At 40.1% G+C, this 13004-nt stretch overlaps 1 protein-coding gene across 2 annotated transcripts in view; it reads left to right on the forward strand.

The window, feature by feature from the left end:
* The window catches only part of LOC124788083 (cyclin-dependent kinase 14), a 709064-nt gene that overhangs the window by 669965 nt on the left and 26095 nt on the right, over window positions 1-13004 (forward strand). For both annotated transcript variants that reach the window (XM_047255181.1, XM_047255180.1), the window contains exons 5-7: window positions 9701-9792; window positions 10015-10189; window positions 10674-10860. In XM_047255181.1, coding sequence (XP_047111137.1) covers window positions 9701-9792; window positions 10015-10189; window positions 10674-10860 — 454 coding nt within the window. The remainder of the gene's footprint in view (window positions 1-9700; window positions 9793-10014; window positions 10190-10673; window positions 10861-13004) is intronic.

A 13004-nucleotide genomic window follows, 5' to 3' on the forward strand; every position in this document is an offset into this window, starting at 1 on the left:
CTTTGCTCACACGAAGTGTTGAGTGCTATCGACAAGGGCTTTCGTATTGATTCCGTATTTGTAGATTTACGGAAGACTTTACACACCGTAGCTCACAAGCGCCTTGTAAACAAATTGCGTGCTTGGGAATATCGTGTTATGCAACTGGATTCGTGATTTCCTGTCAGAGGCCACAGTTCGTAGTGACTGACGGAAAGTCACCGAATAAAACAGACGTGATTTCTGGCGTTCTGCAAGGTAGTGTTATAGGTCTTTTGCTGTTCCTTGTCTGTATAAACGATTCCGGAGACAATCTGGGCAGCCGTCTTAGGTTATTTGCGGATGGTGCTGTCGTTTATCGCCTGGTAAAGTCCTCAGAAGATCAAAACAAATTGCAAAACGATTATAAAAGATATCTGTATGCTGTGAAAATTGGTAATTGAGCCTGAATAATGAAGTTATCCGCATGAGCTCTAAAAGGAATCCGTTAAACTTCGGTTACACGATTAATCAACCAAATCTGAAGGCCGTAAATTCAACTAAATATCAAGGAATTACAATTACAAACAACTTAAATTGGAAAAAAACACAGAAATTGTTGTGGGGAAGGTGAACCAAAGACTGCGTTTTATTGGCACAATACTTAGCGGATGCAACAAATCTAAGACACTGCGTACGCTACGCCTGTCCGTCCTCTTTTAGAATATCGCTGCGGATCTGGGATCCTTACCGGATAGGATTGACGGAGTTCATCCAGAAAGTTAAAAGAAGGGCAGCAAGTTTTGTACTATCGAGAAATAGGGGAGAGAATGTCACATACATGTTACAGGATTTGGGATGAACATCACTAAAACAAAGGCGTTTCTCGCTGCGGCGGGATCTTCTTACGAAATTTCTCACTAATTTTCTCCTCGGAATGCGAAAATATTTTGTTGACGCCTACCTACTTAGGGAGAAACGATCATCATAATAAAATAAGGAAAATCAGAGCTCGCACGGAAAAACTTAGGTGCATGTTTTTTTCCGCGCGCTGTTCGAAAGAGGAATAATAGAGAATTATTGCGAAGGTGGTTCGATGAACCCTCTGCCAGGCACTTAAACGTGATTTGCTGAGTATCCATGTAGGTGTAGATGAACAAGTCTGTGGTTTACATAATTTGATGAGCCTTTGAGAAAAAATCTCGATGGAGAATTGTTAGTGTTCTTTATACAATGAATATTTGATTCTGCACCAGAGTGTAAACTATAGTGAAGCCTGCTGGAACTTCGTTTTTAGGGTACTATACCTCAGTCAAATCCCTTGGCTAAGTAAAAAAATTAATCTTCTAAGTCACTGCAATTAAAAGATGCGGCCATTCACGCCACGTATTTGGATACTCGCAAACTCACTCATTAAAAGCTTTAGATCAACTACCTTAAATATGTAATTAAGTTTTCACTGAACCCTCGCAGTGCGAGTCCTACTCTCCCTTGTCTGCGTTTTTAATTTTTTGGTGGTCACTGAAAAATGGACATGTCTATTGCGGAAAGCGGTAAAACAATCTCTGATCTGTTGAGCCAACGTCTAGAAATAAAACAGTGATGTAACGTAAACCATGTGGCAATGAGCAACACTATCATTACTACTGTGTCACGTAGGTATTCGCCCTAACTGTTTTGGGGAAAATCGAGGGAAATGTAAATTAGAATAGCTGCAGGAAGATTTGAAGTTGGCTTCTCTAGTGCGTCTTTCATTTACCTGTACATACAAACACTGAGGAATCCGGTATCTCGACGGCGTGCCCTCTACATTGTAAGTTATTGGAAAGACTGTTACTTAGCATAAGTTCTATTGAAGTTACGGCATGAGTGCTGTTGAGGCGCATCGCATCCCATCCCACCCCACTGAGCCACAGGGCGCCAGATTCGGCTTTCCATTTCATTCGATCTGATCTGATCCTAACCTCTTTCAGCTGAGTGAGGGATTCATGATGGTATAAAATACGGTCTCATAGCTACTCGTAATTTATGTTCAGCTAATATACAGAGAATACCAGGTCTTGTTCTGTCACGGTACCTTACTTACAATGACCAGCGGGATATTGAAACATGTTGAAACGTTGTAGTTCATCACTTGACTTCTTAATAGTTAGTTGTAAATTAGTCTTTTAATTCTCCTGAACATGACTGAAATATAAACATAACAATATTGTTTTGTAGGAGTTTTATAAATTTTGCTTGCTGGGAGAGAGACGTACCCCACATGTGTGCGCACCTTTTCGGGGAAAACACCTGTCACTCAAAAGCGCATATGTGCGAAAGTATAACCAGCTCGACATATTCTACGCTGCATATATGTAAGCAATATTGTCAGATTTACGATGTCGTAATTAAAGCACAACAGCATTTTTCACGCCAATTATTTGTATTACGAAATTATGTAAAGGTTACGCCAGAACATTGTAAAGAATAGAGTTTTTAGTAGCTACTTACTTTAATTCTGTTCAGTGAATTAGTTCGCTCAGGACTAGGAGACAGAATAATAATTTGTCTCCATAATTAGGAAAGGTTCCCATGCCTGAATCAGAGCAGTTTTCATTTTCGCTTGAATTTGTACAGCACTCGTGGTCTCGTTTGCTCCCGCAGCATTGAAGTACGTTCGTCGTCTGTACGTACCGCCTCCCTTTTTTCGTCTCATCATACCCCAAGTCACGTCCCGTTTTTTGGTGCTGTATCAGAAATATAGTACCTACGGCGACGTGTTATGTCGCTCCGCTACCATGTCAGCGGCCAGGTGCATTATTCACGCGACCCGCTTCTGCCAGCGAGCGCTCGGTGCGAAAAGCCCTGAGCGAAAAAAGTACTGAGGACAGTGGGTCCAGAGATGGCCGCGGGATAGCTTTCGTAGACATATACTCCGGTTTCCTATTGATACGCCAGCAGAATGGTGTCCTCGCCTTCGCTGCAGCCGGCTATAAGCCGGCAAGGGTGACCGCGTATAAATAAGGAAGACAGAAACGGCTGCAGTAAAGTTTTACTGGCGCGGGGCTGTTAACAGCGGCATCCCAGCACACGCGAATGGTGACCCTGTCGTCCTCTGCCCCGACGACATGAAAGGGAGGAGGCTGGCATGTCATTCTTGCCTGAACAGAAGCAATAAACTTGTCACCTCATACTGATTCACGAGGCATTTTTCAGAATAGTGCAGACTGGCACCCGTTGTGGAAGTTTCGCTTTTGTTCTACTGTCGGTCTGGGAGACAGTTCGTGACTTTTGTTTATCCTTTCTGCTTCGTTCAATTCCATACTTCCCATGTGTCAGTACAATTTTCCAGCGACATACGGCTGACACACTAATGAATCAAAGAATAATCGTGAATTTCAGTTAAGATCTTTTTTTCTGCATCACGCAGCAGAGCTAGAAAGATCACCACTTGAAAGTGATGCAACCAAACGGCCCAACTCGACACTGGGTAAAATTTGGTGATATACAGGACATTAAATCCCGTCTGAGGCGCCTGCGATCATTTTTATGTTAGTAATTGGCGACCAATGCTGTGCAATCGCAATAAAGTCATGAGATGTTCAATTGGCTCTTTCATTAGAACATTTTACGCGTTTCGGGATTGCACTCATCTTCAGACATCACAAACTTCAACTCCTTCCTTACCAACCAGGCGTACAGCCTTGACAACTCAAAGAATGTGTCGATATGAATGCGACAAAAGCAGCCTTGAAGCAGAGTATACGCTCTGCTTCAAGACTGCTTATGTCGCAGTCATATGTTATTCGACACATTCTTTGAGTTGTCAAGGCTGTACGCCTGCTTGGTTAGGAAGGAGTTGAAGTTTGTGATGTCTGAAGATGAGTGTAATCCCGAAACGCGTAACATGTTCTAATGAAAGAGGCAATTAAACATCTCATGACTTCATTGCGATTGTACAGCATTCGTTGCCAATTATTAAAAATTGGTTTCGGGCATTCTTTATGTCCGTATGTGCTTCGTAATATCCGTGACGAATAGGTAACAGTTCGTCACAACGTGTCAGTTTTAACTTCAGTTGAGTGCAAAGTCATTTACTCCCGTCGTAATTGTGTTCTAATTAACGATGGTAGTGATACTAGTACGGCCGAGATAATTAGTTGTATGATCGGAATCTACATTTCTCCACTTCAGCGAAACGTCCGTCAAATAAACATAGGATTTAGCATCGTAGCTCAGAACATCACACCTCTATAATTGATGAGAATGTCTAAAGTCTAAACAAAACGCTCTTTCTCACACTTACGTACCAGCACAGTTGTTACTACTTTTGCACAACACATTAAATGATACATCATAAATAATAAAAGCATAAAAAGTACCATTGATGACGAGGCCCTGTCTTCAGTAAAAGTAGTTCATAATGGGCGTTTTAACTGATTACTACAGTCTCAAACGGAATCAAAGTTCATAACTGTAACCGAACAATGGGTAGACATACTGACATGAATCACTTTTACATGTTTTACTTGACTTAAAAAAGCGCACCAGAGAGGCAGTCCTGGCATTGCGCTTGATAATGGGAGCAAGACTGAAGAAATATCAAGACACGTTGATAGATTTGCCGACCTGAAAAAAGCGTTCGATATTGTAAAAGGGGGCAAGATGTTCGAAATCTTAGGAAAATAGGACTAACCTATAGAGAAAGATAACTGATATACAGCAAGTACAAGAAACAAGAGTGAGCAATGATTGGAAGACAAAGAGCGAAGTGCTCGAATTATAAAGGGGTAAGACAATGATACAGTCTTTCATCGAAGAAGCAGTGGCGGAAATAAAAGAAAGGTTCAAGAGCGGGATTAAAATCCCGGGTAACAGGATATCAGTGATAAGATTCGATTGTGATATTGCTGTCCTGAGTGAAACTGAAGAACTACAGGGTCTGTTAAATGGAATGAACAGTCTAATGAGTACAGAATATGAATTGCGAGGAAATCTCAAAAGACAAAAGCAAGGAAAAGTAGCAGAAATTAGAATACCGAGAAGTTTAACATCAAAATTGATCCCAAAGTAGACGATGTTAAGCAGCATACTAGCACAAGCAAGGAGGACATCCCTTGCCAAGAGAAGTCTACTGGTATAAAAAATCAGGCTGGTATCAAATATAGGCCTTAATTTGAGGAAGAAATTTCTGAGCAGGAGAGCTTCTGTAAAGTTTGGAAGGTAGGAGACGAGATACTGGCAGAAGTAAAGCTGTGAGTACCGGGCGTGAGTCGTGCTTCGGTAGCTCAGATGGTAGAGCACTTGCCCGCGAAAGGCAAAGGTCCCGAGTTCGAGTCTCGGTCGGGCACGCAGTTTTAATCTGCCAGGAAGTTTCATATCAGCGCACACTCCGCTGCAGAGTGAAAATCTCTTTCAAGTATCCTCCTCATACAGTTATAATTGGTGGAGACTTTTGTTGGCGAAAATACATGTTCAGAGCCGGTGGTAGACAGAAAACCACTTCCGAAATTGTACTAAATGTTTTCTCACTTTGAATAATTAGTTCATGAGCCCACATGAATTGTAAATGGTTGCGAAAACACACTTGACCTTTTAGCCACAAATAATCCTGATCTAATAGTGTGTCATGACGGATACAGGGATTAGTGAACACAAGGTCATTGTAGCGGGGCTCAAAACCATATCAACCAAAACGCAAAATGTATCTATTAATAACAGCAGATAAAAATTCGCTTGATGCATTCCTAAAAGAGTGTCTCCATTCCTTCCAAGCCAATTATGTAAGTGTAGACCAGATGCGGCTCAAATTCAAAGATACAATACCGACAGCAATAGATAGATTCATACCGCATAAGTTAATGAGAGACGGGACTGATTCACCATGGTACACAAAACACGTCAGAACACTGTTGCAGAAGCAACGAAAAAAGCATGCCAAATTCAGAAGAACGCAAAATTCCCAAGACTGGCTAAGTTTCACGGAAGCTCGAAATTTAGTGCGGACGTCAATGCGAGATGCTTTTAATAGTTTCCACAATGAAATATTGTCTCAAAATATGGTAGAAAACCCAGAGAGATTCTGGTCGTATGTAAATTACACCAGTGGCAAAAACAGTCAATATCGTCACTGCGCGATAGCGCTAGAAATGTTACCGATGATGGTGTCACTAAAGCGGAGTTACTAAATACAGTTTTCCGTAATTCCTTCAAGAAAGAAGAAGAAGAAGTACATATTCCAGAATTCGAAACCAGAATGGCTGTTAGCTTGAGTAACATGAAAGTAGATATCTTAGGTGTTGCGAAACGACTCAAATCACTTAAAGACAGTCTTCCGGTCCAGATGGTATACCAGTCAGGTTCCTTTCAGAGTATGCAGATACAATAGCGCCTTTCTTAGCAATCATATACAACCACTCACTTGACGAAAGGTCTATACCTAAAGACTGGAAAGTTACACAGGTCACACCAATATTCAAGAAAGGAAATAGGAGTAACCCATTGAATTACAGACCTATATCACTGACTTCAATTTGCCGTAGGATTTTGGAGCATATACTGTACCCGAACATTATGAATCACCTTGAAGAAAATGACTTATTGATGCATAACCAACATGCATTCAGAAAATACCGTTCCTGTGCAACACAGCTAGCTCTTTATTACCATGAAGTAATGAGTGCTGTCGACAAGGGATCTCAGATCGATTCCATATTCCTAGATTTCTAGAAGGCTTTTGATACCATTCCTCACAAGCGACTATTAATCAAATTGTGTGCATATGACGTATCGTCTTAGTTGTGTGACTGGATTCGTGATTTCCTCTCAGAGAGGTCACAGTTTGTAGTGATCGACGGTAATTCATCGAGTAGAACAGAAGTGATATTTGGCGTTCTGCAAGGTAGTGCCATAGGCCCTCTGCTGTTCCTGATTTATATAAATGATACAGGTGATAATCTGAGCAGCCCCCTTAGATTTTTTGCAGATGACGCTGTAATTTACTGTCTAGTAAAATCATCATACTATCAATTCCAATTACAAAATGATCTAGAGAGAATTTCTGTATGGTGCGAAATGTGACAATTAGCGCTAAACAAAGAAAAGTGCGAGGTCATTCACATGGGTACTAAAAGAAAGCCGATAAATTTAGGGTATACGATAAATCGCACAAATCTGAGGGCTGTCAATTCGACTAAATGCCTAGGAATTATAATTACGAGCAACTTAAATTGGAAAGACCACATAGATAATATTGTGGGAAGACGAAACAGAGACTGCGGTTTGTTGGCAGGACACTTGGAAGATGCGACAAACCCGCTAGAGAGCCTACATTACGCTTGTCCATCCGCTGCTGGAATATTGCTGCGTGATATGGGATCCTTACCAGGTAGGATTGACGGAGGACATCGAAAAAGTGCAAAGAAGGGCAGCTCGTTTCGTGTTATCGATCAATAGGGATGAGAGTGTCACTGATATGATTCGCGAGTTGGGGAGGCGCGGTTTTCTCTGCGGCGAAATCTATTTACGAAATTTCAATCATCAACTTTCTCTTCCGAATGCTTAAAAATTTTGTTGACACCCACCTACGCAGGGAGAAATGGTCATCATAATAAAATAAGAGAAATCAGCTCGAACGGAAAGATTTAGGTGTTCCTTTTTCCCACGCGCAATTCGAGAGTGGAATGGTAGAGTAGTAGTCCCTCTGCCAGGGACTTAAATGTGAATTGCAGAGTAACCATGTAGATGTAAATGTTTATAAAACCGTGCTGATTTGTGGACAGAAGCTCTTTCGTGTCAAGGAAGTTTACTGTATCCGAAGTGAGAATATGTTCAAGAACTGTGCTGCAAACCGATGGTAAGTCTTACTGGAAGTTGACTGCCGTGATCTTAGTGCGAACTTCTACGAAGCTTCAGTTGTGTGTGGATGATGTGCGCGCGTACTGTGGCGTGGTTGCAGTGGAGGGACCAGATGAAACAACTGTGTACTCGAACCTGGTCTTGTGCTTTTCGCCATTAGGCTACCGAAGACGACTTCTGCCACAAATTTTCAGTCGCCATTCCGATTGCATAGCATCGCGTTTATCTACATCTTCATCCACACGTTGCAAACCAATGTGAAGTGCATGGCAGAGGGTGCTTGGCATGTTACTAAATGTTAGAATTTCTTCCCGTTCCAATTGCATATGTAGCACGGGACGAATGACTGTTTAAATGCCTCTGTGCGTGCTATAATGAGTCTAATTTCGTCTCCACGATCCCTACGGTAACGATACATGGGTGCTGTAGTCATAGGGCATTACTTCCCTGCTTTTTGTGAAGCACACAATTTTACTTTTCTAAACTTTCAAAACACATTTCTAATATTTTTCATCACTTTTAAATCTTACCGAGGTCTGTGCAGCTTCTTTATTCACATATGTATAAAAGCACAGCGTACTGTTATGGATCAGCACTGTGCTGGTCGTCGAGCTTAACGTCCCTATTCAGCGGATGAATCACCATTAACAGTGTTACATGCCCTCACTCAATGAGACACTGCAGATAGGTTCGGAATTTAAACCAGAACATTAACGGGAAATGTCGGTGTATGTTCTCTCTCTCTCTCTCTCTCTCTCTCTCTCTCTCTCTCTCTCTCTGTGATGGAAATCTGTTCCACCACCAAAATTAGAATAGAGTATCTGAAAGTTGTGTGCCACCACAAGAGAGTGAGTTAAATACCTGAACATGAGACTGAAGTTAAGTTGCACCGGTTTCGATCTTCACTTTAACCATAAGGCCCAATTATAGCTTGTTGAGTGAACCAGATCTTGTATCTGAAGAAGCTACAGATCTGCCACATTCCAGCAGACTCATATCTAAACACAAGGTTAGTTAAAACTAGCCTGAGGCTACCTCCACACATGCTCGACTGTTCCGCATATACTTCTGTAGGTGAAGGATATCTGCCATTCTACATCATATTATAGTTTTATTTCCATTCCATTTTCTTATGGAGCTGTAATTAGTATAATTTTTCTTTGCCATCTTTACTGGAGTGATTCCTAAATTTCCTCAAGTCATACTGATGAGTGAATGTTTGTAAGTAGGTTCTTGTGAGAGACATGCAGTATATATTCAAGTGTCTGCCAGTTAGTTTCTCAGCATTTCTGTGATGAATTCTTGTGAGTACAACCAGCTTGTGACAATGTGTTCCCATTTTCACTCGTATATACATTCTCAATCCCCTCTTTGTCCTATTTGGTATTTATAGTTTGGTAATACAACGTGCAGCACACAATTACAGCCAATGCTGTTGCTTAGCTTTTTGGCTTTGAGGACTAAGGTGAGACTTCAGTATGGGTCGTTGTGGCACCTTGAGCTTTCTGAGCATGCACTGGCAAAAAGTCAGTCTTTGAATTCCAGGGACGTATGTGGTCATATCCTCTCGAAATGTAATGTGAAAATAGGTTCACGACATTTCTGCAATATGCCTCCTTGCGCCGTTGAATGTTTCAGGTGCCAGCAGGGAACACTTGGTTGCAATATTGCTCAGAGTATTGGCAGCAGTAGTTCATATGCATTGGTCCCCTTTCAGTGTGATTGCAAGCAGATTCAGTAGCTGACAACGTGACCTCAGAGTACTTAGTTCACATTTACCATGCATACGCAGGAGTTTAAATGCATCGGTTTTTACTGTGTTTTATTCTGCTCTTACATTTAATGTAGCAAATATGTGATGTAATCCTCATTCTATACTCAAATCCGTGATTGTCCATTGCAGGGTGATTCGCCTTTTGGCAAGTCAGAGGCGTACATTAAACTGGAACAGCTGGGAGAGGGATCATATGCGACTGTCTTCAAAGGTTACAGCAAGTAAGTTGTGAGAATATCTTTTTGTTATACTTTGTCACTGTATAATTTCTTACTACTTTACAATTTTATTCTTTTTCCACGGTATATTAACACTTAATTCTAAGTAGTAATAAAATCATATTTTGTCACTATGATGCTGTTACATAACTATGTATAAACCCCAACATCAATTTGGTCAGTACTGTTGTTCATAAAGATTTCTTTGTGTTTTTCATTTTTCAGCCTGACGAACCAAGTTGTGGCCTTAAAGGAGATCAGATTACAAGAGCAGGAAGGTGCCCCTTTCACAGCCATACGAGAGGCATCTCTGCTTAAGGAGTTGAAGCACTGCAATATAGTAACATTGCACGATATTGTGCACACGCGGGAGACACTTACATTTGTTTTTGAATATGTGGTAAGTGGCATAATTGTTTTTATTTTTCCATCCTCAGAGTGGCACTTTGCTAAGACAAATACTGGTGAAGGGAAACGCGAACTCTGGTTGTTCTCAAGTATTCCTCTATCTTTATAATAAATAAGCGAGGAAAGGTGACTACCTATATTCGATTGATGTGTATATTTTCGTACACAGGCTACTTAGTCATGAATGGTTGCCTTTCCTGTGGTTTGTTAATTGTTTCCATCCTTGAGTTATTGTTATTGTACTATTTATATTCAGTAATGGAATGGCTGTGGTTTCGCCTGGATTATACACCTTCAACTACCATCTTCAGAATCATATTTAACTGTATTGTGTTTGTGTTGGTACCATAATGTAATTGAGTTTTTGCAACAAAAGTAACAGTGTAGTTTCTAAATGCACAAAAATCATTTTAGTTGTTGTTCATTCTACTAATATTCCTGAAATTTGCAAATTAAATAGCTGTTTTCTGTCACAGCACACTGACCTCTCTCAGTATATGGAGAAGCATAGTGGTGGGCTGGAACCACGTAATGTGCGACTGTTCCTTTTTCAACTACTTCGTGGCCTGGCTTACTGCCATCGCCGTCGTGTCCTGCACCGTGATGTCAAACCTCAAAATCTACTCATCAGTGAGATAGGAGAGCTCAAATTAGCCGACTTTGGTATGAAAATGTTTACTGTCTTATTTCTAATGTAATATTTAAGTATTCTATCATTATAAAACTAGTATAGAATCCAAGAAAACTGCATTAGAAGTTCTAAGAAGTTGAACTTTTCTGATCAAAACACTGAAATAGTCAGAAGCAAAACGTGGAAATACCATAAAAGATGATAGCAACACTTGTGAACTTCTGAAATTTATATTCCGCATTAAACTCTTCCAATTCTCCATTTTCTGCAGAAATTGCAGATGTAGTAATAAGCTGTTGGGAAACTGTAACTAAATTAAATTTGTTGTATAAAATTAGTGTCCCCATGCCTGCCTCATTCCCTGTTCACTCCTGTCTTCAAAATACAACATAATATATTGCCCTTTCTGGCAACTTTCAGTTACAAGAAACCATGTCAGCAATGTGCATATTATGATTATAAAACAGGAAATATCAGTTTTAATGTTTAGAACATGCTAGTAAAATGAATGTAACTAAGTATGAAGACTCGGCAGTCTTTTAATTGTGCCTGTCTGGAACTGTGGCACTTCTATGTAGTAAGTAGCAATTTGTCCTTCTAATATTGTTGTTACCTAAATGTCAGGTAAATGTCAGTACAGGAATAACTGATGATACACATTAGAACTAGCAAGGACCCAAATTATTTGTCAGTGACTACGTTATTGTAACCAAAAATGTTTTGTGATTGACTGGGTTACAGTCACAAGTAGAACAGCCATGGGTCTATCCCATCCTGTGACTTTCCATTGTTTAATAATTTCAGTTATTTCACTGCTTTTAATACATCCAAAGAAAAATAGTTTAAGGTATCATTCCTATGAAACTGTATTTATGTAGTTGGTAATTATGATATGGATGGCAGGACGATACTAATTTGTTGTGTGTAAGAATGCTTTGAAACTGAAATTATAATTGGGTACAAGAGTTTGAAATGAATTACGCATACATTATCTTTATATTCTGTCCCCTGCATCGTATTCCTGTACCATAAAAAAATTTAAAAAATTATAGTTGTTACATTGCATGGTGACAACTTCATATGCTTTCTTGTTGGGTGAGGCAGGGTGTTTTGTCATCACTGACTGCACTGTTTAATATCAGAAATTCTTTGCCAGTAACAGTTCTATTTGATGAACCTTCTATTTCTGTATTGTAAATAACTAAATAAATAAATAAGAGAGAATCAGATAAAGAATGGATTTAGTTTTTCTCAGAAATTGTGGGACCCACTGAGCACAGACCTTATGTTACCGTAACTGTTTAGTCATGATCATCTGGAGAACATAAGCGCAGAAATCAGCAGAAAGTTGTCACATTGAGATCTCATTAAATGCTGGTTCTCACAAAATTTTTCGTCATGTTTGTCACTGACAACACACAGACGGCCGCATCTCACTGACAACACACAGATGGCCGCATCTGTTATCATCATGAAATTTGCCTTTCACTCTTAAACGCAATCATTGATGCACAGCCCCTTCACTTGTTACCTTTGACCCACATACAGTCCAAATTCTGTGATGAAAGCCAAAATATTTGAGATTTTTTTTCTCCACTTAAAGTTGCATTACATGGAGTGAATTTCAGGGTTAGAGTTTTTCAGGTACAGTGTTCATTTTTGATGGTTATTGTAGGTAAATGAGAAGAAATGTGTCTTTCTCACTTTTGCACTCTAAGAACACTGACCTCGTGAACGATTCGATGCAACAGCTGTCCCATTCCTTCCGCTATTTCTCACGTTACGTGAAAATCTATGTTATTTTCTGGATAGTCCTTGTCCTACGGGCAGTGGCACCCACTCTCCCATTCCCCATACAAGGTGACCACACATCACGAGCAATTGGCAAGTGTGGTTATTTTAGTGCTTGATCTCTTTGAGTGTGACTGTAGGTACAAAACTAAATGTCACCAATAGTAACAAAATTTAATTTCAGTACAAAATCAGGACAGAAATTCGCAAAAAAATGTGTGGCAATTTGAAATGTAAAGTTTAGAGATCTAATACTAATGTTTTACACTTGCTTTTTTTCGTGGCTGTGGGTGTGAATAACAATCTTCAGTTGTTCCAAAGTAGCTACAGAAACACCTTCAGACAGAGGAAGAAGTCAGTCAGTGATAACTACCAGTAGCCTCCA

The sequence above is a fragment of the Schistocerca piceifrons genome, chromosome 3, assembly GCF_021461385.2.
Source record: "Schistocerca piceifrons isolate TAMUIC-IGC-003096 chromosome 3, iqSchPice1.1, whole genome shotgun sequence".
NCBI classification, from domain to species: Eukaryota; Metazoa; Arthropoda; class Insecta; order Orthoptera; family Acrididae; genus Schistocerca; species Schistocerca piceifrons.